Genomic DNA, 26,600 nt, shown 5'->3' with positions numbered 1-26,600 from the left:
ACACATTATATACACAAATATTTCTGCCTTTTAATTCTGTGAAGAGAGAATATTTTTTGTTTCATAAATAAGTTTAAATCAAGATGTTACTTCAGAGCTGGAGAGATGACTCAGAGTATAAATTGCTGCCAATCCTGACAACCCGATTTCAATCCTCGGGACCCATACTGCACAAAGAGAGAACAGACTCCCTGAGTTGTCCTCTAAATTCCACATGCTATTTTTTCTCTTTTTAACATTCATTCATTCTTTCAGTTAGTTAGTTGGTAGTCAGTTGGCTATTTGTTTTGTCTATATATTTATATGTGTGAGTGTGGGACACCATCAAGTACTAGCCTATTGCATGTTTTTCAGACTTTCCAGACAATCAGGAAGTAATTGGAAGTGCCTCCCTGATAACTGAGCCAAACTTGTCTAGTGCCAACTGCCCACATTATTCTCTTCAATAATTCTGCCAGTCAGTCAGATGACTCGGTGGGAATAAAGTAAAACCAGCTACTTCCTGACCTCCCTCTGTGTCTCACAGGTTTCCTCTCATTTTTGGTGTTGACAGGGAGGGGGTTTGGTGGTGGTGGTATCTTCATGGCCCATGTCGACATTACTTTCACACTTTAGTTCACTAAGTCAGAATTGTTCTTTGGCATAGTGAACAAAATACCCATGCTCCTAAGACCATCCCTCATCCAACTATGAAATAGACTTTACTCCACTCACAAAGACATCTGCTCCAATAACCAACACCTTTCACCCCTGAATCATAATTTCTCATTTCTCAAACAACTGGCCCCTTGTCCTCATGTGTAAATAAGGTATTCCATTTTAGAGAGTGGGGAGAGGACTTAGTGGTGCAGTGCCTAACATGCAGACATAAGACCGAGGTTCAGGTCCTCAGAACCCAAGAGGGCCTGCAGGACTACCTGGAATTCCAGCCTTGGATGGCAGAAACAAAGGATCCCCAGAACAAGGTGACTAGCAAGACTAGCCATATGGATAAGCTCTAGAAGTTTTTTTGTTTTGGTTTTGTTTTGGTTTAGTTTGGTTTGGTTTGGTTTGGGGGTTTTTTTGTTGTTGTTGTTGTTGTTGTTGTTTGTTTTTGTTTGTTTGTTTGTTTGTTTGTTTTGGGGTTTTTTGTTTGTTTGTTTGGTTGGTTGGTTTGTACGCCACCACCGCCAGGCAAGCTCTGGTTTTAAATGAGAGAACTTGCCTCAATGAATAGTGTAAAAATGCAGTAGAATATGATTGGACCTCTGACCTTCACATGCATGCACACAGGCACATATGTGCATATATACACATGTGCCCACATCTATGCAAACATAGCACACACACACAGGAAACTGGGAAAAATTAATACCAATAATCTTGAGTTTGAGGCATGTGAATTAAGACTTTAAGACCAGTTCTAGGCTATATAACAAAGCAAAGGGTAAGGGGCTGGAAAACAATCCAACTCAGAAAACCAGTGCTGCACCGGGCGGTGGTGGTGCACGCCTGTAATCCCAGCACTCGGGAGGCAGAGGCAGGCGGATCTTTGTGAGTTCGAGGCCAGCCTGGTCTATGGAGCGAGATCCAGGACAGGTACAAAGCTACACAGAGAAACCCTGTCTCGGGAAAAAAAAAGAAGAAGAAAAAAACAGTGCTGGAATTTTGAATAAAAAATAGCAAATTGTTAAATTATCCTTTTTCTTTCTGTTAAAAGAATGATGACCAACCTTGGATTTGTGTCAGTGATGCAAAGGTGGGTTAATATTAGTAAATCTTTGAGTACCTATGTTATCAACACATTTAGAAAAGGGGGAAGCTATATATTTGTTGACTATAACAAATTGATTTATCAGGTTTGATAACTTCCTAGGTACAAATTTTTAATAAAACTGGCATTAACAGTAACTCTTCACAAACTATGAATGAATTCATCTTGAACTGTCATGTCAACCCAAATCTTGGCTCTTTTCCACCCCAGCTGTAGGTTAGGAAGTAAATCAGTTTGGCAGTGGTTTGTTGCAAACAGTGAGAAAGAGCGAGTGCTCAGACCCCTAAGAACTTCTAACAATGAGTCAAATGAGGAGCAAAACATGCCTGAGTTTTGTGGATACTCAGGCTGAGTGTCCACAAGTGAGGAAAAACATTCAAGTGTTTTTCCTAACGACATCTCACAAGTCCAGCATCTATCAGGGACTCTCTAAGAGGTTTCTTTGAACTCCATTGAAGAATCCCTTCAAGTAGAGGCAGGCGGATCTCTGTGAGTTCGAGGCCAGCCTGGCCTACAGAGTGAGTTCCAGGTCAGCCAGGACTGTTTCACAGAGAAACCCTGTCTTTACAAAAATAATAATAATAAAAATCAAAAATAAAAAAAGAATCCCTCAAGCAATAAGAAAAGTGAAAGGAAACTCCCTGTGTGCTTTCCGGCTGACACACTGTCTTGCACATACTCTGTCTCTGATTCTATTGTTACATCTTTCTCCAAGGACCCTGTTCCAAATGATAGCTGCTTAAATTGTTTTCTCCTAAACTTCATTTTACTATAGTGCTAATTAGTGACTTTTTGAAACCAGGGATCCCAAGGGCCTTTTGGTTGTTTAATCAGATGATCCCTAAACTCCCATGGAAGACCAACAGATAAAACTTATACCTTACCTGTTAATATGAAATTTACAGGGAAAGCTATTTTCCTGTGTAAAGGTCAAAGACATTGATTTTGCCCAAACCAAAGTGGGTTTCTCACCATCATCAAGGGCTTAAATTCTTTCAACGCTACAGAAATAAATGAGCATTTTTCCAGAAACAAAGTCAGAAAACATCCTTTACTCCGTGACTTTTAAGATTTCTTGAAAGCAAAGGACATCTGAAGAAGACCTGGAAAATTGTAGGAACCTGAGAGCTCACTACCTATTCACTGACTTGTTAGTGAGTGACGCATTGCTAGTGAGTGAAGTTCCAGGGTGCATTAAAAGCACTGTGGTGATGTTGCAGCTAACAAATGCCTGCTCTGCGGAAGCCATGAACAGAGATCTGAACAGTGAGTGTGGTTTGCTTAGACATGTTCATTGTTTATCATCCAGAACCCAAGTAATTCAAAGTTGTGGAACAAAAATCATTGACTTGTTTCAGAACCCAGGTCCTAAAATAATGGCTAACAACATTTCTTGACAGGAGTAGCTCTCTATGTACCAGTAAGATGTCACTCTACTCTCTAACAAGTGAAATATGGGTTTTAATAAGACTTTGGAAAGATGTTGGGGGGGAGGTTCAAAGGTAAGATAGCACATTTTTAGGAAGACAATATAGTTTCTCATATATGAAACCTTAAGAAAGATCCCATTCTCTCAATATAGCAAAAATGTCTCCCTAATATTTACTTCTTGTTATACAACATGAATACCTACCACCACAATAATTCCCTCTATTTCATAATCAGTACCACAAGCCAAACCTGAGAGAAGAAAATGTTATGTTAGTAAGATAACACAATAAATCAGTGAACTATGCAGCACAAATTTATCTATTATACTCCAAATGTGACTAGGACACTAAGGAGTGTTTATTTTTGAGAAGACAGAAATTATAATATTATGGATGCACTAGACTTATGCCAAGCTGAGGACCTTTCGAGGACCAATATGTAGGTTCTTGTGCTGAGATCAGAAGACAAGGAAAGGTAACCAGCATGCTTCTCAACTTCAGCATTTGGTCTAGTGTGGTGATTTCCTGAGCAATCTACAGGACCTAGGAAGGAAGCAGCTTATATTCCAACCACTTACTACACTTGAGTCAGATTCTTTTCTATAATTCCAGGGTCAGAGGGCTCTGTAGTATGACGTGATCTCATGTTGGCATAGGCACTATTTTTCCTCTTTGCAAAATAAGGGGAGAGGGTACATATTTCCCTAATTTCAGGAAGAAATACATCTCAATATCGCTGTGAAAATACCCTGAAACACATGTGATGAAACTATTCACATTCCAAAATAATTGAGGATCCCTAGCATATTCCTGTTCTATCCTAGGAACAAAAGAAATAGGAAAGATTTCAGTTATTATTATTATTATTATTATTATTATTATTATTATTATTATTATTATAACTGCCACCACTGTACAATGATCCTTAGCTCAAAAATAAGAAACCCTGGGCAGTCATTCCTTTATTCCTTAATGGCTGTTTGATAAACATCCCAACATCCCAATTAAGGCAATGTCGATCACTTTCTCAAAAAATAAATAGGAAAAGTCAATCAATCAATAAAACAGCTGAGTAAGCAGTGTTTTATAAAGGTCTTGTGTTGAGTTTCTGTAGCCAACTACTTGGCTTCACTTCCTGCTTTACTATAAACAATGATATAAAGCAGTATGTCTGGATCCAGACTTCCTCATCTGTAAAACAGATTAGCTGATATTGAAAATTAAATGACATAATCTAACAGCATCTGACTTTTAGTAGCCATCTTTTTAAGGTAGCAGTCATGACTATTCCTTGGAGAGATTTATAAATTAGAGCTTGTTGAGTATAGCAAACAAATATTCCATAGTCTCCCATAGAAACCTGTTCTTATTATATTAAATTCCTCAATATTCCTAGGATGGGTGGTATAAGTGCAGTTATTAGTCTTTAAAATATTAAATGAACTTGCCCCTAGATCTCCTATAATTCTTAACAGGTAAGTAGAAATCAGAAAAAAAATTAAGAAAAACATTCCCACATTTTTCCTAGAGTAAGCTATTCCATGTAAAGGAGCTGGGCACACTCAGAGAAGACTCAAGAACCATGTTTCAAGCAGGTTCGGCTACACTCCTTCAGAGAAAAAAAGACAGAGGAGAAAAACAAGCTGGGTTCCTCGCTTCTAGGCCACTTCTTCTGACACTTCACTCTTAAACTCTAATCACATCATTTATTTTTATTTTTAATTGTATTACAAGTGTTATGAGTGTTTTTCCTGCATGTATGTATATCTGGAACCCACAAAAGCTAGAAGAAAGTATTGGATCCCCTGGATCTGGATCTAGAGTTAGAGACAGTTGGAAGCTTGTGAGTACTGAGAATCAAACATAGGTCTTCTGGAAGAGCATCCATTGCTCTTAACTGCTGATCCATCTCTCTAGCCCTTCAAATTATCTAGCCCTTTAAAATTATTAATTTTATTATTCTTACATAGAGATAAAATTTTCTTCTAAATTATAGATAAAATAATATAATACAATTTAGAGGGATTATGACTAAAATGATTATCTTTCTGACTCCTAAAAGTTATCTCAATATACTGAGAATAATTAAAATTAAAAATTTAAGTCTTAAATGTTAAGGGACTGATAATACAACTTCTTTGTACTTTGCATGTAATCAATCAACTTTGAAGGGCAAATGGTCTGGTCTCATTCCCTCAAGCATGTCCTAGATGTCTGTTGTGCTCAAGGCAATAATCTTTCCTGGATTCTCAATTGTTTATAAAACATTCATGATCTATATTCTCACAGGCTTCACTATAGAGGATGAAAAGAAAAGGTAAATGGGTATACACCTAAAATCATAGTAAGTATCCTAGCATAAGCAAACAGAGCAGTGTTTCTATAACATTGTAAGAATTAGAACATAGATGGTTCTCCAGGAGGATATTTTGACAAGGTCTTACTTAAACTGAAACCTTTGAAATAAGATTTATTAATGATAGAATACAAGCAGAACATTTTGGGGAGAAATGGGAAAAAAATCTGTAAAGATTCTTCAGTGAAGAGAATCTTAAAGTCTTCAAAGAACTGAAGACTAACACAGCTAGACAAACAAAAGATGAACTGCAAGCTTTACACAGTAACATGATCATGAAGGACCTGTAAACCAAGGAGAAATACTTGAATTCCATTCCATGGGAAAGAGAATTCTACTGAATAGAAGAATGGATCTCACAATGGGTGTGTATGAGAATGAAAATGTGTGAATATATGTGTTTGTGAACATAAGTGTTGAATGTATGCGTGTATATGAGTGCAAGTACATGTTTGAGAATGTGTGAATGTGTGTGTGTGTGTGTGTGTGTGAGAGAGAGAGAGAGAGAGAGAGAGAGAGAGAGAGAGAGAGAGAGAGAGAGATTGACTCACAGAGCAGCCCAGACCAATTTTGAACTAGACTCTTCTGCTTTATCCTTCCAAAGACTGTATAAAGGGCATGTATAACCATGCTGGGCTCATGTATTGTTTTAAAAGAATACTCTGGAGCTGTCTTTAGCATAGAATGGCAAGAGCAGGTCTGTGTCCTTTAGAAAGGGAAGAACACATGAGGTAATTAGTAGACAATGTGGTTGTCACAGGAAATGAGGAACAGAGGTTGAAAGCACAATTTTAATTTCACCATGCTGACATGAAACCAGAATTATGACCACACCAAGAGCTATTAGTTTCATGACATTACAGACAATGCATATTAAAGATGGTGTTTTCTATTCACTAACCCTGGAAATTTCCAGGCAGCTGTTAACCAATGTCCCAGCTCTTTAATTTAGTATTTAAAAAATAAAATATTATATCAGTACAGTAGTAAGAAACTATAAGAGCTGTCTGGCTGGTTCTTAGTAAAATTATCAACAGTATTAGTCTAAGTAGCATTAACTTCTAGTTACCACAATAACACTTTATTAACAAGTAATAAGAGAGGGAAGGTGGAGGGGGGAACAAGAGGAGTGGAAGAAGGGGAAGCTATGTTCAGGGTGTACTGCTTGAGAGAAGAATAAATAATTTTTTAATTACATCTTTCCTTCAGCTAATGTTTGTATCTTTCCTCAATGCTCCATCATGTTAGCAGTCCTTATCCTCAACCTAATTTCTCTTATTTTTACAAACAGACCAGGCCATAGTCAGGAATCAGTGATGAAAAATTATACAGCAATAACTACATTCATCCTGGTAGGACTAACTGATGATGCAAATCTTCAAATTCTGCTTTTCATCTTTTTGCTTTTAACCTATTTATTGAGTGTGGTTGGGAACCTGACCATCATCACTCTCACATTGGTGGACTGCCACCTTAAAACACCCATGTACTTTTTCCTCCGAAATTTCTCCATTTTGGAAGTCTCATTCACAACTGTCTGCATTCCCAGATTCCTCTACACAATGGCATCTGGAGACAATACTGTTACCTATAATGCATGTGCCACTCAACTATTTTTTGTTGTTGTCTTGGGTGTGACTGAGTTTTTCCTGCTGACAGCCATGTCCTATGACCGCTATGTGGCCATCTGCAAACCTCTGCATTACACAACCATCATGAACAGCAGGGTCTGCATCAAGTTCCTTATTGGCTGTTATTTAATTGCTCTAATCATCGTCATCCCACCTTTTAGCATGGGCTTTGAACTTGAGTTCTGCAACTCCAATGTCATAGACCACTTTGGCTGTGATGCTGCTCCCATCCTGAAGATTACCTGCTCTGACACAGAGTTAATAGAGCGGTTTGTCTTGATCTTGGCTGTGCTGACACTCCTGTTCACATTAGTGTGTGTAGTGATGTCTTACACATACATCATTAGGACAATACTCAGATTCCCATCTGCCCAGCAAAGGAAAAAGGCTTTCTCTACTTGTTCTTCTCATATAATTGTGGTTTCCATCACTTATGGCAGCTGCATCTTCATCTATATTAAACCATCTGCAAAAGAAGGGGTGGCTGTAAACAAGGTTGTATCAGTGCTCACGACTTCAGTTGCTCCAGTCATGAACCCCTTCATCTACACTCTGAGGAATAAGCAAGTGGTTCAAGCTTTCAAAGACATGATCAAAAGGATTGCCTCTATCACAAAGAGCTAAAGGACCCCTGGGATAGTTAATATTGCTAATGTGACAGGATCTAGAATGGCCTAGGATCTGGCATGCCTGTGAGGGATTATAGAAGAGGTTAATGATGATGGGAAGACCTCCCTGAGCTGGGTTCCTGGACTGAATGCAACAGAGAAAGAGAGCCGAGCCTGAGCCTTCATCATGCCTTGCATTCTGACAGAAGATATAATACAACCAGCTGCCTCAAGCTCCTGCCACTGCCCATGTCATAATGGACCATACCCTCAAAATGTGAGCGAAAATCAACCCTTCCTTTCGTTAGTTTCTTTAGTCAGATGTTTTGTCACAGAAATGGGAAAAATAACTGATACAGATATTTTTAACTAAGAATCAGAGCCATTGCTGTGATTAACTCAACTGTGTAGTTGTTAGGCCATTCAGGACGAATGGGCTAGAAAAGATTTCAAATGCTATAAGTAGAGCATATGAGACATTCCAGTTGTAGTGTGAAAGATCAGAAGACTAAGAGAAGTATGGACAGTGGAGGCTCAGCTCATTGGGTTTTAGAAGGAAATAAGAACTCTATCAAGGACCTAGCAAGGGTTGTTCATATGATATGCTGGCAAAGAATCAGACTGCATTCTGCCCATGTGCCAGGAAACTCAATAGGGTTGAATTTAAAGATAATAGACTAATTTGGTTGGTGGAAGATATTTCAAGACAAGATAACACTCAGGCTGTATTATTCCTTGCTGAATTTATCCAAATCTACAGGTGAGAAGGAGTAAATAGTTAGATTTTATTTAAGTCTTTTAGATGCCCACCAGAATCAGATAGTAAGACCTTACTTCTGAAGAAGACATCACACACTTTGGATGCATAATACAGAGAAATAAATCCAGATGCATAATCTATGCTGCATAGCTTTCACCATGTTGGAAGGTACTTTGCAGCCCATTGGAAAGGAAAAAAATCATCCATCTGTTAACTTGCATGATACAAGGTCAGCCTGCCAGACAAGATGTGGCTGTAGTGAAATAGTACTATAATTGTTATTGGGGCAAACAACTGATTTCTGACTGGATTTAAGGCATATTCTGAAGGAGGGAGTTCATGCCTGGTACTATGGGCCTAGTCACAGGTCCATGGCTAGAGAGGTCATAAGCCTAGGGCAGAAACTACCACTTCTATTTTTCTAAATGGACATGTTGCCAATCTGTCTTGTAAATATTTATGATTATAACAGTGTACTAGTATCATCTTCAGCCTTGGTCAAAGATTCTTATTTTTTGGGTGACTAGCAGTAAATGTGGAAACTCAAGAGCTGGTCAAGGTCCTGAGAATAGGTGACTGGTGCTCAGCCTTCAATGGAATATCCATATCACCTTTTCCAGTGCCCATGGAACATCATGGAATAGTGATTAGGAAGAACGTAAGAGCCAAATGACAGGGGTAGGGGCATGGAACACTTTTAGGCACAACATGGCCCTCCACTTAGGAATTTGCAGAAGCTTCAGTTACCAGCACAGGGCCTATACAGAACAGGACCCATCACCATTCAGCTACGGATGGGAGAAGGGCTCATGGGCCAAGTTCCTCCTCCGTGATCTATTAGCAGTTGATGGCTGCTAGGGGAGAGTAAGCCATTGTCAGTAGTGTAGACAGTAATGAATATAGCCATGATCTGGTGGGTAGCTCCACACCCGTGCCCATGTGAGTGACCCTGGTAAAACTCAATGAGTCACAAAACAAAGACATGGTACTGGGAAGGAGACATGTTCAGAGAAGGGGGCTGAATAGGACAGGTGGGGTGGTGAGTGGGACTGGATTGCTTTCTACACAAGTGTGGAACTGTCAAAGAATACATTAACAGTTTGGGTGAGGAAAAAAAGCACAAGGTGCTGAAAGTATAATAACCAAAGAAAAAGAGGCTATCAAGTTGAAAGGTAGAGGGGCAGGGAGGGACTTGAAGAGGTAGCTGGAAGGGACTAGAGGAGGGAGTGTGATGGAATTCTATCTCAACTAAAAACATATTAAAAATAAAATATTTGCTTAAAAAGAGGCTCTCTAACAATTAGAGAGAAACTTTCTCCAGAAACAGTAGGAAAGATCCCCTTAAAATAAAACCTAACCCATCGAAGTTTTCAATTCGTGAAAATACAATTTATTTGAAAATACAATTAACTGAGGAGTTCCCTGCTTGAACACAATCACCTCAGGAAGTTTCATGCTACAGTAAGCATGGAAGGCACAGAGGTCTGTGCTCCAAGGGACCAGGCTCCATCTGGAACCTGCAGCATAATCTGACAGTGTCACACATGTGACACTGGTTTTGCAAGAACAAAAGACGTAAAATTGAGGGGCTTGTAGCATCTTGTCTCATGGTTCCAGAAAGCTACAGAGTTTAGACAGTATAAAGCAGGGTTGGAGTCTATGCAAGGAGGCCATAAGAAGCCATTTCACAGAATCATGAAAGTAAAACCTAACTTTCAATGGAGACCTCAGAATGCCGGAGATTCCAAGACCATGGGACATCTACCATGGAAAGCATGCAGTGGAACAGGCCTCAAAAATAAAAATTAAAAAAAGGCTGTATGTGATTTAGGAGACAGAACTGGAGATACAGGAATGTCTAAACCCTCTGGGGCTCAGATGACCATTACAGGTCCCAGAAGTCCAACCTGGACCTGAACAATTTGGTGTTTTCCCTGACGGATTTAATTGTTGCCTGATCTTTCTGTGCTATGCCCCATTCCTCACTTCGGAATGAGAATGTTTGTTCTACGTCTTTGTATATTGTAACTATAAAACTTGTTTTTGTTTTATAGGGGCTTACACTTAAGATATTGCCTTGAGTATCAAAATAGGCTTGGACTTTCTACTTTTAAACAGTGACAGAACTATTAAAGAACACGAGGAATTTTGAAATTGGAGTGAAGGAATTTTTCATTATGAATTGGCGGTGACCCTATGGAGGGAAGGAGGGGAAGATTATGGCTTAAAAGTGAAATGTTAGTGTTTCAAGTTGACAGGGGGTGGTTGTGATTTTGTGGATATTGTCAATTTCACATCATATAGAATTGCCCAGGAGACAAGCTTCTGGGCATGCCTGTGAGGGGGTTATATATTAGGTTAATAGTGGTGGGAAGACCACCTTAATTATGAGTGGCACTATTCCCTAGGCTGGAGCCCTGGGCTGAATAAACACAGGGTCACTTTGCTCAGCCTGGAAGGAGGTGACAGGACCTGCCTGGACTGAATCCACCAGGTTTAATTGAATCCCCAGGGGAGTCTTGGCCCTGGAGGAGATGGGAATGGAGGGGAGGGGCTGGGGGGAAGGTGGGAGCAGGGGCGGAAGGGGGAGGACAGGGGAACCCATGGCTGATGTGTAAAATTAAAACACAAATATAATAAATGACAAAAAATGTAAAAGCATTCTAAACACAAGTATTCATTACTCTCTGCTTCTTGACTACAAATGGAACGTGACTAGTTGTCAGAAGCTCCTGATGCCATGTACTCCCTGCCATGATGGGCTGTACTCTCACACTGTAAGCCAAAATAAACCCTTCCTTCCATAACTCTTTTATCGTTTGATAATTTCATACACACAAATAATGTGTTTTGATCAAATCTGTGCCCAAACCCTGCCTTCCAAATCTTCCCCTATCTCCTCCACCACCATTTTGCCCTTCCAGCTTCATATGCTCTCTTTTTTTAAACACACTGAATACATTTAGTGCTACCTTTATGGGTAAGGGTGTGGGACCATCTCCTGGAGCATGGGTAGCCTCTGAGGGCTCATCTCTGAAGAAAATGATCTTTTCCTACCCCTGTAGCAATCAGTTGCTCCTCACTCAGGGGTGGGACTTCATGAGCCCTTCTCCTATCCAAGTTAGGATTTGGATGGCTTGGTCTTGTGCAGGTCCCGTATATGCAGTCTGAGTTCATGTATGCAACCTCATCACCACGTCTGGCAAATGCTGCTTTGCTGCTGGTATGTACTCCTTCTGCATCTTACAGTCTTTCTGTTCTGCCCCTTTTGTGATGAGCCCTGAGCCCTGAGGGGAGGTGGTATGAGTATAGATGTCTCACTGATAGCTGAACAGTCTACAGTCTTATTCTCTGGCCAATGAGTTCTAGGTCTCTGTATTAAAAGCCATCCACTGCCCAAAGAAGCTTCTCTGGTGAGAGCTGAGAGATGTACAATTAGTATGAGTATAGAGATAAAAACTTAAAGTACAGATTATTATGTTTGTTTAGCAGATAATAGTATCAGGTACACACACACACACACACACACACACCTATAGCCTATGACCTAACCAGCCAAAGGTTTTTGGCCCAGTTAATGGCACCAGGCATGAATTGAGTTCAGTCTTGTAGAATAGGCCTGAAATCCAATCAAAAAGTGTTTCTTAACTCTCATAACATTTGTACCACTGTTGCACCAATGGGAATATCTTGCCAAAACAAGCATTATTGTAGTTCACAGCACTCAGAGATGGATAAGACAACTGATGAATTTTCTTCCATGGTAACATGCATAGAACCATTCAACACTGTGAAAGCTAACCAACAGAGGCGAAGCGTCCAGGTTAGTACCAGCTTGATGTCCCCATGTCCTATTATTTAAGTACATGGTATCTTCAGCCATAGGGTTTTACCCTCAAGTTTTAGAAAGTAATCAAGGGCAATGGCAACAGCCTGTAATGCTTCAGGGATTCTGTGGGAACCCACTGACTCAGAAGATGTGACCAGACCTGGCACTAGGCTTTTTATATGAGGCACTGTCAACCTTACAGGGTAACTCCAATTAAACATCTTCTTATATATGTATATATATTTAGGAAGCTTTCATATGGTATTTTCAAGAATCTTTATTGTTAATTAGTTATCCTGCTCTGTGGTGATATATTGTGTACCCTATTAAAATTTGCCTGAAAATCAGAGGACAGAACAAGCCACTAGATTAAACATATAGGCCAGGCAGTGGTGGCACATACCTTTAATCTTAGCACTCGAGAAGCAGAGATTCGTCCTGATCTCTGTGAGTTCAAAGCCACCCCTGACTACGTGAGATTGATTCAGTCCAGGAGACAAACAGAGCCAGGCAGTGGTGGCACACACCTTTAACCCCAGTACTTGAGAAGCACACAGGCCTTTAATGGCTGGGTGAAGAAAGGTATATAAGGCGTGAGGAGACAGGAACTAGAAGCCTTTTCAGCTGAGGAAGCTCATTTGGCTAGAGGCCTATCCGCTGAGGCTTTTCAGGCTGAGGAGTCTTAGAGGTGAGAGGTGGCAGAAGCTTGGTCCTTTGTCTCTCTGATCTTCTGCAAATTTTATTAGGGTGCACAATATATCACCACGCCACTCCATACACTTTCCTGTTGAAATCTGAGCTGAAGTGGAGACTCAAGATGTTGGAAATTGGAACATTACGGAGCGTTCACTGAGGAAAGCTGCAAGCATGTAGTGGAACAGACCTGGGAGAAAGGTTACATATGTCCTCTGGTAGTAAGATGCAAGAGTGATAGGTAGTAGCTCTCCCATTCCCCATCCTATTAAACCCTTTCTGTTGCATTATTTCCTCCTTTCCTCTGCACAGCTTCTTCATTTTATACCCATTCCATTGAAATCTCTCTCCAAGGTCCCCACTGGTTTCCTATTTTCTATGGATATTTCAATTTAAACACACATAACTAAAGATTCAAATCTTTCATCCATGTATAAGAGAGAACATATTTCCAGCCCCATTATTTTCTATCTAAAGCCCACTATCAATCCAATCATTAATTAATAGTTTAATCCTTTTTGCTTAGTTTAATCATAGAAATAAATATAGAGCTTATATAATATATCTGCTATTACTCATGGCACAAAAATATGTAGACACCATGAAGTCAGTGATATTGATGCTCATGTAGTCCTCATACACTCATTCTACATCTTGATTTGGATCTCAAATGTTCCAAGAACATTATCAATGATAATTTATATCTGCAGAAATTATCCTGTGACGATTCTGTATAATGAAACCTTATTCTATATCTCCCACTTCTCAGGAATGTTAAAATATAGAGTGAAATTTTCCTCTAATTCTATTTGCTTTAAAATTTGTACAATCTTTTTGTAAAAGCCCCAAGTGTATAAGATCCCATATTTCTTTTTTAATAATTTATCCAACTTTATTTTATATACATTAGTGTGAATGTGTCAGATCCCCTGGAACTAGAGTTACAGACAGTTGTGAGCTGCCATGTGGTTGCTGGGAATTGAACTCAGGTCCTCTGGAAGAGCATGCTGAATCATCTCTCCAGCCCCAAGGCTTCGTATTTCTATCATCTGTGTATCTATCTATGTCTTTGTGTATCTGTTGCCTCTTTTAGAATGTCAAGAATTTGTGTGGTTGATAAAATACAAATGGCAACTTATATTTGCATCATATTTCCTTTATCCAAATTACCCACTGAAATGATCTTGTAACCATTTCCTGAATATTTATAAATATTTCTAAACATTTGTTCTGAAAAACTCATTATCATTCACAAGATTCATCATCATATAAGCAATCCCAATATTAGGGCCATTTCACCTTTTTACCATTGCCTCTTTTCGTTGCCATCCCTCTCATTGCTCATGGTTTTCAGAAAGCTTAGGTCATATTCTGGCTTTTACTAACACCAACTGAGAAAAATCTTTTTGTTATCTGCTCTCACCTGGATTTCAGATACTAAACTTCTGAACAAGGTTAAATAAGTGAGTAAAGGAAATGCCTAACCCCAAAACTAGGGCCATAAAACACACCCAAGACTTCAAGAAACCTGCTGCCCATGGAATTCTGGAAAGCAGTCAAGACCTAGTGTGTGCCCTGGATCCTGGAGGAGGCACAAACAAGCAGTCTGACTTAACTCTCTCACAACAGATTCAAAGAAATAGTTTATACAGAAAGGCAGCCTCTGTGTCTAGCAAAGTCATGCCCTCCACCCCCATCACCCTACTTTCAACTATTAAAAAAATGCACCCTCAGATACCAAGCTATAGGCCTTGGGGACACCATTCTCTCAGACCAATAAAAGTCTTCTATCCTCTCATTTTACTCCACTATCTCATTTCTTACAGAGGGCTCCAGAAAATGGGCAAGACAGTCCAACAATATTTGAGGAGTTATCCTAAGCTGATTTGTAAGACCAAGCAATTGGGCCATATGGGTAGAGACATGATATTCTAAGCTACCCAAAACATGAGGGAAAATCCAGTTTAGCCAGCCTAACATCTGGTTAAGAGATCATCCCTCAGGAAGGTAGATCCACCCAAAGTCATGCTAAAGAGTTGAGTGGAATAATTATTCCTTTAATGAAATAACTTTTCCTCTATGCAGTAACAGTGGAGCTGCTGTAGGTTCTGCTAGATCTGCCCTTATTTTTGAATCCTGACTCAGAAAAGTATAACTTTTCCTTTTTCTTTTCTATTTTTTTTTCCTGATTCAGACATAAGTTCTCCCTAACTTTGTGCTTCCTCACTCTTTCCCTGAACACCCCTCCCCAATGATTATCTGCCATGCCCAGTTGGCATGCCTAACTCACAAAAGCATGGTTTTCTCTCTTCCTTTTCTCCATATCCCTTTTCTGGGCAGCTGCCAAGGTTCACATTTTGCCTGACCTGAAATTTTTCTTTTAAACTCTAATAAAATTGTCTTCAAGCTTTCTTTTTTAGAAAGAAAAAAGGAAGGAAGGAAGGAAGAAAGAAAGAAAGAAAGAAAGAAAGAAAGAAAGAAAGAAAGAAAGAAAGAAAGAAAGAAAGAAAGACGGGAGGGAGGGAGGAAAGGAAGGAAGGAAGGAAGGAAGGAAGGAAGGAAGGAAGGAAGGAAGGAAGGAAGGAAGGAAGGAGAAAGGGAAGGAGGGAGGGAAGGAAGGGAGGAAGAAAGATTGGCCCATAATGAATAAGAAGTCATGGTATTCCTAGTGTCAGAATTTAAAGAATTAATTGTGTTCTCTTTACACTATGGGTAACTTGGTTTCAACTCTTGTTTAGGAAAATAGATGTTCTTGGTAGGGAAGGCAGGGGGCTGTGCCTGCCTGGTACTCAAACAAATAATGACCATGTGGCTTGAGGACATCTTGGCTGGTAATTAACCTCATCAACATGGAAGCAGCCATATAACTTGATGAAAACAACCATCTTTGCTAATGTTATAAAGAAAGCAAATGCCATGTGACTTCACCACCATCTTGGTTAATGTGACCACATGGCATAAGCAACTGTGGCAGCACCCTTAAACTCCCAGTCCTACTGAACCTTCTGCCTGTCTTTGTATCTATTTGTGTGTGTGTGTGTATGTGTGTGTCTTTTTTATTCAGTTAAAGAAGCAAAGGCCTCCAAGATTATTTATTTTATTTTATTTTATTTTCCTTAGACTAAGGAGGCAACAGCAGGCCTCCAAGACAGTTTATTTTATTTTATTTTCCCTAGTCTAAGAAGGCCTCCAAGATACTTTGGATAAGGGTGGGTTTTTATTTGTATGATGAATTTTATACTGAAAGTGAAAAAACAACCAGTGAGGATAAAACTGAACAAAGTTTATGGAAAATAGGACTTAGGAACAATGTATGTTGATGATTAAGGTCTATAAATTCCTAAGATTATAAAAATCTATTCAGGCAAACAGAAACTTACGTAAAGATGTATGTCTAACCATTTACATCTTTGCTAATTTTGTTTAACTTTAGCCATTTGGAGAACCTGAATCATATTTAAAAAAAAAAAAAACTGTGGTATTTTGTGAAAGTACACTAAGAAAGCATCAGGAGTAGAAAATATAATATACATACACAGTGAAATTTTTTCAAGCTGTGAAGAAAAATGAAACCATGACATTTGTTGGAAAGTTAAAGCAATAGAAAGTCATTGTGTTAGGCAAAATAAGACAGACTCAGAAAAAGAAATAGCACATTTTCTCTCATATGCAAAATATAGACTTATATTGTGCTTACATATGTACGTGTGTGTGGGTCATGAAAGCTGAAAGAAGACCCATGTCAGAAGAGGAAACACTCTTAAGAAGGTAGGTGGGTGGGGAAGAAAATGTAAAGGAACTTATGTGACATAGAAAAGGGGAAAATTGTTTATGGGGGAAAATGATACCAGCAAGAAGGGGCGGGAAGGAAGGAAAAGACCTGAGAAGACAATGAATGAGAAAAAGTATAAAGACAAATATGTATGGAAATTCCATAATAAAAAACATCACTCTGCATGCTAAAAAAAAATCCACTAGAATCGAATGGCATAATTTTTAAAAGAAAAAAGACAAACTTGATCACTGTGTTACATTCTGCTTGACCACGTTCTCTCTCTTGGTCTCACGGTTCTTCTAAGAATTGAATGACACTCTGTGTGGGAAGGCATTTATATAGTGGATATTTTGCTCTGTGCAAATCTAGTGTTTATTAACAAATAATCAAATAAACCAGATAAATTCATTGTTGAAAAGTTGTCCTTAGGTGGCCGTATTGTATACACACATTTTAAGACCCTCTCTATCGTAAACTGGAGATTTGCAAGTATTTTCTTAGAAGTGGCTCAAGAGCCAGTGTGCATCTCTGCCTTTACTTTGAAGTGATACTTTTGTCTGCTTTATGTTCCTGCATGTTCCCTCAAAAAAAAAAAATAAATGAAAGCTGCTATTTACTGCCTTTAGCCAAGAGTCTACATGAAACACAGGCTACTGGTGCTTAGAAAATATGGCTTTTTAAGACCTTCATGACCTTAAAATCTTCCACCTAATCTGCTTCTCCACAGCCAGGACTAGCTGTGACAACCCACTGGGAAATTAAAATCTAATGACTCCATGCTTTTCCTCTTCTCCACAACCAATGCTCTCTTGCTTCCTTCAGCAACCCAACCAACGTAGACTCTCTGGACTTTCTCCCCTCAATTATATGTGTAAAAGCTTGTTCCCAATGTTATCAACAAAGAACATTCATTAGTCTCTTCCAAATCACAATCCCTAGGGCTGCTCGAACTTCTTCACTCAATTGATCCCCAGTGCATGTTCTCAGTTCAGCAGATATAGCCGGTACCACTCTGAGCAAAGCATCATCTGGGGCTAAGAGTGGGTTCATAGTCTACCTTCTGAGGTCGTCTCCTCAAAGCCCTTCTAATTGTTGACCCTGTTTTTAGAAAAGATATCCAGACACTTGGTTTCTGCTTCGGTATGAATGAGTTGGAGAACAGAGATCATCAAGTCCCTACTATGCTGAGAAGAGATGGGAAGGCAGACAGCTACTTCTTATGAAGAGGAGCCTTAGAAGGTCACAGATTTTGGTAACATGGACAGAGTGATGGCAGCAAATGGAGAAGATGCAATACAACTCGTATCATTTTCTAATTATGTAGCTTGTAAGTTTTATCTAACTTTAGATAAAATTCCTACTGTAATCTTTTAGATAGTCAGGTAAGAAAATGTGTTTCATATTTATACCTTCAGTGACATTGCTTTTCAAATGGATGCAGGTGTGAATGCTCAGACTTTTCCTCAAGATTCCAGGTTGATAACTAAAAGAGCAAGAGTATTTATTGCGTATGTTTTTATTGTGGTGTGTTCATGTGTGGATGTTTCCCTGCAGGCACGTCTGTGTACCACTCATGTGCCTGGTGGTTCTGGAGGAAAGGGCATCAGATACCCTGGAAATGGAAGTACAGATGGTTGTGAGCATACATGAGGGTGCTGGCAATCAAACCTAGATCCTCTTGGGAAAGCAGCCAGTGCTTTTAACCTCTGAGCCACCTCTCCAACCCCATGTGTAACTATGGATTGCAATCCACTCAGAAGCCATGACATCAATTTAGTGGGTTGCAAGTAACATTTGGTTAAAAAAAAAAAAAGAAAGAAAGAAAGAAAGTAAAGTACAATAAAATAAAATTGAAAATATATAACATGTATAGCAAAAGTGTCCTGTAAAACCTTAAGTTTTATTTGCATTTATATACAAAATGTAAAAATAATTCTGTTCAAATATGCTTGAAAGCTGCTACCTTATGGAAATTTATAAAAAACATAACAAGGAAATGTCATAAATAAAGCAATAAGAACATTCCCAGATAATGTGATTCTTAATCACATGAGCTCACAAATAAGGAGTCTTGAAATGCACATGAAGTGTCACATATAGATTCTCTTTAAAGGCCTTATATCAGCTCATAATGATGACACACACTGTACTTGAAATGTAAGAGGCAGAGCAACCAGAAGTTCAAGGCCATCCTTGGCTATACATTTTGATGTCATTGTGGGCTACATGAGACCTTGCCTCAATAAAGAGAGAGAGAGAGAGAAACTTAGGTCATGGCTTCATTTGATTTCCTCTAAAAATTCACACATTTACATATACAAAAAGTTTTATATGTGATCTAATGTATTATCAGAGAAAGCAAATCTAATCTAGAAATTAACGAATCCCTGCTTTTAAATGCCTGCTTTAAAAATTCCTAAAATTTCTTCAAATGTTGATAGAATTTCCTCATCCTTGCAGGAAAGTAAAACTCTAGATCTAAAGATTGCAAATGCATTTGAATGATGCATACACTCTCTTATTCTAAAATTAATACTTTATTGACCCCCAGCAGGTACATGGAACCTTTCAAATCATAGAGTGGCATATTGCCAAGTGCTGATCTGACTGTCAGCCCAGTGTGACTACTAATAGGCAGACATATTCAAAGAAGATTTGGGGCATTTTGAGTAGAAATGAAAAGCTGTACATTTTTAACATCAAGGAAATTAAGGGAGTTAAATAGAGGAAACATGAGAGGTTACTGTAAACAATGAAGGGTTACATGAAAATGATAAACAGAACAGAGGAGTCTGGACTAGAACCTGTCAATCAAAAAAGGAAGATAGGCAATGGTACTGGGTCAACCACACTCGAGGGCAGTACCCACATTTAGGAGTAGATGGACAACACAAATGGAACTCCATACTCTGTGTGTGTGTGTGTGTGTGTGTGTGTGTGTGTGTGTGTGTGTGTGTGTGTGTGTGTTTGGGGGACATTGGGATTTCTTTGAAGAGAAAGGAAGAACATGAAGTTGGAGTGGGTAATGAGGTAGGAGAAGATCTAAGAAGGGTTGAGGTAGGGGACAGACTATGATCAAAATGTATTGTATGAAATTCTCAAAAAATAAATGGAAACATTTTAAAAGAAGGTAAGGAAAGCAATACTGAGAATAATAAATTTGTGTCTGTTCTGAAGGATGCAGCAGCCTGAGGCATCCGCTAATCAACTGGTGTTATACAGCCATCTCCTGCTGGAAAGAAGAGGGTTTATAAGGGTCTGGAGGGTCAGAGAATTACAAGACTTACAAGTCCCCACTCTGGGTAAACAATTGCTGGAGAAGAGAAGACCCCAGTGGAGATGTCTGTAAGCTGCTGGGGCATCTCCAGAGATAAAGCCTGCACGAGCCGTTACCCATGTCCAGATGGGCTTTTCTGTGATGTGGCTGCCTCTGAGTCATCAATGCTCCCATAAGTAATACATTAGTTCTCCAAGCTAGACTCGAGTGGAGCCTTTTGTTTTGTCTGTTATCAATATTCCCTCTGGGATGAATAGATATTGGGTCACATCTCCTCAAGAAAAGTCACCCCACAACAGATCACACAGACTTATTGGCCATTGTTTGCAAGACAGATATTTATTTTATGCAGGCTCTGAAGAGAGAGCTCTGTGTGAGGAAATACAAGAATTTTCCTACATAGGATAGAAATGGGAGTAGGGAGGACTCCACACCAAGCAAACAAACCACTGGTCTGGGAAAGCTCATGGTCCATTCCATTTTGTTTTCTGCAGGTTCCTCCTGGCCACATCAGAACACCTCTGACTTTCTCACCCTGATTACTCTTTTTCACCATGACACTCAAGTTGTTTTCAACAATGAAAAATAAAACTACATTGACTGAATTCATCCTTCTAGGTCTCACAGATGTCCCTGAACTTCAGGTGGCACTTTTCTCTTTTCTTCTCCTTGCCTACTTATTCAGCATCATTGGAAACCTGGCTATCCTCATTCTCACCTTACTGGACTCCCAACTTCACACTCCCATGTATTTCTTTCTCCGGAACTTCTCCTTCTTAGAAATTTCTTTCACAAACATCTTCATTCCCAGGGTCCTGTTCAGCATTACAACAGGGAACAAAAGTATTAGTTTTGTTGGTTGCTTCACTCAGTACTTCTTTGCCATCTTCCTTGGAGCCACAGAGTTTTATCTTCTGGCTGCTATGTCATACGACCGCTATGTGGCCATCTGCAAACCCCTGCACTACACCACCATCATGAGCAGCAGGCTCTGCACCCAGCTAGTTCTCTGCTCTTGGCTGGCTGGGTTAATGGTCATTATCCCTCCAATCACATTGATGAGTCAGCAGGATTTCTGTGCCTCCAACAGGTTAAATCATTATTTCTGTGACTTTGAGCCTCTCCGAGAACTCTCCTGTTCTGACACCAGCCTCCTAGGGAAGGTTGTCTTTCTTGTGGCATCCGTGACCCTGGTGGTGACTCTGGTGCTGGTAACTCTCTCCTACACATTCATCATCAGAACAATTTTAAAGCTCCCTTCTTCCCAGCAAAGGGCAAAGGCCTTTTCTACTTGTTCTTCCCACATGATTGTCATCTCCCTCTCTTACGGGAGCTGCTTTTTCATCTATGTTAAGCCTTCAACGAAGGAAGGGGGCACATTCAATAAAGGAGTAGCCCTGCTCATCACTTCAGTTGCTCCTTTATTGAACCCCTTCATTTATACCCTAAGGAACCAACAGGTGAAACAAGCTTTCAAAGATACAGTCAAAAAGCTTGTGAATCTTTAACTAATTCAAGAATTGAACTCTTAATGTGGACCAAGCTCTCTCACACTTACTAGGCACCCAATTAAGAGATCAAATCCAGGTAGAGTGGTGGTGGCGCATGCCTTTAATCCCAGCATGTGGGAGGCAGAGGCAGGAGTATCTTTGTAAGTTCAAGGCCAGCCTGGGCTACAGAGTGAGTTCCAGGATAGTCACCAAAGCTACACAGAGAAACCCTGTCTCAAAGAGAGAGAGAGAGAGAGAGAGAGAGAGAGAGAGAGAGAGAGAGAGGAGAGATCAAATCCACTTCTGTGAAAAGACAAAAAATTCAACCTGTTAGGTGTTAATATAAAGATCTAAATAAGATTTGAAAATTGAAAAGCAATTGAGTTACTCAACTGAACTACTCAGTCTAAGTTAGAACCAATAAATGTCATTATGAGGGATGACATTTAAACTGAGTCCTAACAAGTAGGAATAAGACAAGAACAAAATAGAAAAGAGAAATTAAGAGCAAAGAAATATTGTGGATAGGCACACAAAATTTCAGTCCAAGAAACCGAAAAAAAAACTCATTAATTTCACTCAAAGCAAATTCAATTAAAAAAATGAGAATTAAGTTTTTAGTTTTGAAATAAATTAAGACCTCATTTAAAATAAACTAAATGTCTATAGTGTTTAGGCATCTGAACTTGGATCAGATCTATGAATTTAGCAATTACTATCATATAGAATCTACATTGCAGATAATTGAATGGGTAGAATAAAGAAGATTGCAAAGAAAAACACTCTTTGGTAGAAAACCTCAAACATTAAATGCTAAGGATCCTCCCAAATTTAAGGAGTGGAAGAAGCAAAGGGAATAATTAGAAAAGCAATAGAAATTCATAGGGAGAGTAGACAGGTGTGGTGGTGCATGCATTTGTTCTCAGGAAGCACAGGCAGATTGATGTCTCTAAGTTCAAAGCCAGCCTAGCCTACATAGTGAGTTCCAGGCAAGCCAAAGCTACAAAGTGAGACCATGTCTCAATCAATCAATCAATCAATAAAAACAAAGACTAACATGTAGAAATTATTGGGAAGAGGTCTCAAGAAACATAATTTGTGCTGTGCAGTGGTGGTGCAATCCTTTAATCCCAGCACTTGAGAGGCAGAGACTGGCGAATCTCTGAGTTTGAGACCAATATGGGTTATAGAGTGAGTTCCAAGACAACCGGGGCTACACAGAGAAACCCTGTCCTGTGGAGGGAAAAAAGATAAAAAAAAGAAACATAGGTTGCTGGCAATGTGAAATGTTACAGAGAGTAAGTAACATGAAAAAGTATGGGAATCAACAGTCATGATTTTATTGTTGATCTTAGCTGTCTTCAAATGTAGAAATTGGAAGTAAAGTAAAAAGTCAGACTGCAATGTGTCACTGATGAGTGGGAACTACAAAGTAAGAGAGGATTAAACTGAACTTCAAAATAGTCAGATAAAACAAGCAACAACCCGTTTATGCCTCCCACCATCCCTTTGCCTTCTCATTCACAACACACCATAATTATGGCTGTACACTGAAGGTATGTATCACCCCTGATCTGCAAGGCTCAGAAATGCAAGAATAATCTGGTTCTTTTTTTTTAATCACAATTCCATCCCCAATGCCAAGCCATGATAGAGATCTAAGGAAAAGCTGTTGAACTGTTGAGGTCATAAACAATGTATTATCAGACAGACTGATGAATGAACAAATGAATTATGGAACCCAAAATAGAATTTAAGTCAAGAACTTGATTAAGGATTCATATCCTGGCAATAATGAATTAGCAAGGAGTGCTTCATATGGACTTCCAGGTCTGCCTGGAAATTCCATCCTGTTTTACAAGTGGAGATAGTGATGCTCAGACAGTGAAATAGGCTGTGCATCATCACACAGAGTCCAAAGCCAGCTCCTCTTGGTGCCAAAGCCCATCCAGCCTTTCTAACTGGCTTATCATTCCTCTCAATGTTTCTAAGTGTTGCATTGCTGGCTTTTGTCCTGTCTATCTCCCTCTTCTCTGTGTGCTCAGAGAATTTGATCAGAAAGAAAACTTTACAGTGTGTGGTGGTTTGAAAGAAAATGGCCCCCTTAGTCCCACAAGGAGTGGTACTATTAGGAGGTGTGGCCTTGTTGGATTAGGTGCGGCCTTGTTGGAGGAAATGGTCACTGGAGGCTGCCTTTGAAGTCTCAGATACTCAAGCCAGGCCCAGTGTGGCATTCTCTTTCTGCTGCCTGCAGATCTAGAAGAACTCCCAGCTCCTTCTCTATCACCATGTCTGCCAGCACATTGCCATGATGATAGCAGACTAAACCTCTGAACTGTAAACCAGCACCAGTGAAATGTTTTCTTTTAGAAAAGAGGCCATGGTCATGGTCTCTTCACAGCAATAAAATCTTAACTAAGACACAGTGTAAATCTTCTTAGAAAATTGGAAGTAAAGTGTGTATTACTTCACTCGTTGGTTCTTGATGTCTCTCAAGATGTTTCTTTCATGGTGGCCTATTCCTCCAGTCCTAGAACTCAGGAAGTAGTTGCAGAAAGATTACAAGTCCCAGGCCAGCATAAGCTACATAGTGGGTAACAGTGGTTCCTTATTTTATTTTCTTTGCTAAAACATTCAAGAATAAAGCGTTTATGCATTAAATATTCAGTAGGAAGAGTTGGTATCAATTGTGACTCAGTTGAAATATTTATTGAATTCAACTACTAATGAACAAGTCAATGCAAAATAAAGATGCAAAGAAATTCAAGAGCTTTTCATACATTCACATAACATTATTCTTCCCACATAGACATTTGTTGCAACTTTTCTGACCTCTCATCTGTGAAGTCCCTGGTATCATGGACCTAATTCCTTACACATGTAGTCACTATGTAACATCACCAGAAACCAAATGGGCCAAAACTGTGCCCATCTGGTAAATACCATGGACATTTAACACAATAATATCACTGATCCATACCTGAAAACTGTCCTAACATTTTAGAACAGAGCTTTGTTATAGAACCCATGCCCTCAAGTGTGTCTTCTTTCTTCCTGGTAACCTGTCCTTTTTATTGACCTTGTGTTTAAAATTTGTATTTAAGTACCTGTAAATAAAGCCCATCTCTGCTTCATACTAGCTAGACCTGAAATCCTTTTCTGTGTCAAAGATGAGGATCCAGTTTTACCTGAATCAAGGTCGCCAAAATACTAAGGGAACCCCTCGGGCTTCTGCAGATGGCAGTGTGGAGCTGTACCACTGTCACTGAACATAGGGTCAGGAATTGACTTATTCTCAACATGACTTTTGTTTCTCAGACCAGTATTATCATCCAACCAAAAAAACTGAATGCCATATTTACCTTTCTGTTAACTCCATGATACTTTTTAAATTTACTTATTTGATTTTGTGAGTGTTTTACTGAATGTATGTATGTGCACCACCTGAGTATCTGGTGCCCACAGAAGTCAGAACTCTGTTTTTAAAGTTATATTTTAAAATTAACTTAATAACTAGTGGTTTTTCAATTGGCATGTTTATCTTTTCAAAGAATCAGCTCTTCATTTGATTAATTCTTTGGACCAGTTTCTTTCTCTCTTTTTTCTGCCTTTCTGTCTTTCTTTTTCATTTCTGTTTCATTAATTTCTGCCCTGACATTTTTATTATTTCTTCCCATCTACTGTTTTGGAGTTTGGCTTGTTCTTGTTTTCTGAACCATAGCATGTATCATTTATTTGTTTGAAATCACTTGAAATTTTGTAGTACTTACTACTGTAACTTTTCCTCTTAGGACTCCCCTCATTGTGTTCCATGTCTTCACTGTGTGTTCTTTTTCTCCATGAATTTGTGCACTTTCTATTGCTGTTAATATCCTCCTTTATTTCACTGTGGTCAGAGAGAATACAGGGTGGAACTTTAAGTATTTCATATTTGTTGAGACTTACTTTGTATACTAGTATTTGAGCAAATTTTGAGAAAGTCCCGTATACTGCTTATTTGTATTCTATAGTGAGTAGAATGTTCTGTAGATATCTGTTAGATACATTTAAATTATTAGGGCAGTTCTACTGGATATGCCTCCCCACGGGAGGCCTTGCCTTCTTGTGGGGAGGAGAGTGAGGAGTGAGTGAGGAGGGGGGAGGCTGGGGACAGGAGAAGGGAGAAGGGATCTTTGGTGTATAAAATGAGTGGAAAAAGTTCTTAATAAAAAAAGGGCATTTGAGCCCAATGCTTACGTTTTTTTGTCCAGACGACCTGTCTATTATGAAAATAGGATATTGAAGTCGCCCACAATCACTGTGTTGTGGTTAATTTCTGAGTTAACATCCAGCAGTAGCTATAGCATGAAAAATGGGTGTGCCTGCATTTGGGGTACATATATTTAAATTGCAATAGCCTCTTGGTATATTGTTCCCTTAATGAGTATAAAGTGACCTTCCTTGTGTCTTCTGACTGTTTTTGGCTTGAAGCCTACTTTGCGGGTGTTAGGATATCTACTAATGCTTTTTAGTTCCATTTGCTTGCATCTCATTTTCCACCCTTCCACGCTGAGATGATAGGAAACTTGACCACACACAATCTTCCAACCCAAAGTCCATATGTAACTCTAAATTCCTGAGAAAGATATCAAAATTCACCAAGTTTGTCTCCAGTCTATGCCTAGCACATGTTCCTCTAGTTTAGTTCATTATTCTCTGGTTTTCTCAAAATGAAGTGTGACCTTAGAGGAGCTGACCCATGATGTTTACTATTAAATATCTCAAAATGAAGTGTGAGCTTAGAGGAGCTGACCCACAATGTCTAGTATAAAACAATCTCTTTCTAGCCACCTGGGTCAAGAATTACCAACAAATAAATGTTCCCCCAAAGCTCTATAGTAGATTACATAAGCCCTTCTTCCTTATCATACTGTCTTTGTTTTATTATTCCCTCTCTGTTATCTTTTTCATGATCCCTACTGTCATAGTGTCTGTGTTATTGACCTCTAGTTATCTCTC

The 26,600-nt window shown here is 39.2% G+C and overlaps 2 protein-coding genes across 2 annotated transcripts; both read left to right on the top strand.

Annotated features, from left to right (window-relative positions):
- The first annotated feature begins 6,855 nt into the window (after positions 1–6,855).
- On the top strand, positions 6,856–7,794 carry LOC118571187 (olfactory receptor 6C2-like). The gene has a single exon (XM_036170136.1). It carries the CDS (start codon positions 6,856–6,858, stop codon positions 7,792–7,794), a length of 939 nt encoding a protein of 312 aa, XP_036026029.1.
- Positions 7,795–20,690: 12,896 nt separating this feature from the next.
- Positions 20,691–21,620, top strand: LOC118570808 (olfactory receptor 2AP1). The gene has a single exon (XM_036169421.1). The coding sequence runs from the start codon at positions 20,691–20,693 to the stop codon at positions 21,618–21,620; it is 930 nt and encodes a 309-aa protein (XP_036025314.1).
- The last annotated feature ends 4,980 nt before the right edge of the window (positions 21,621–26,600 follow it).

Source organism: Onychomys torridus, chromosome 20 (assembly GCF_903995425.1).
Source record: "Onychomys torridus chromosome 20, mOncTor1.1, whole genome shotgun sequence".
NCBI classification, from domain to species: domain Eukaryota; kingdom Metazoa; phylum Chordata; class Mammalia; order Rodentia; family Cricetidae; genus Onychomys; species Onychomys torridus.
Note: the sequence above shows the minus strand (reverse complement) of the source record. Positions and strands in the feature narration are given on the sequence as shown.

What these genes read in the sequence shown, in the direction of transcription:
- LOC118570808 (XM_036169421.1), top strand. Translation starts at nt 20,691, where the DNA reads ATGAAAAATAAAACTACATTGACTGAATTCATCCTTCTAGGTCTCACA.
- LOC118571187 (XM_036170136.1), top strand. Translation starts at nt 6,856, where the DNA reads ATGAAAAATTATACAGCAATAACTACATTCATCCTGGTAGGACTAACT.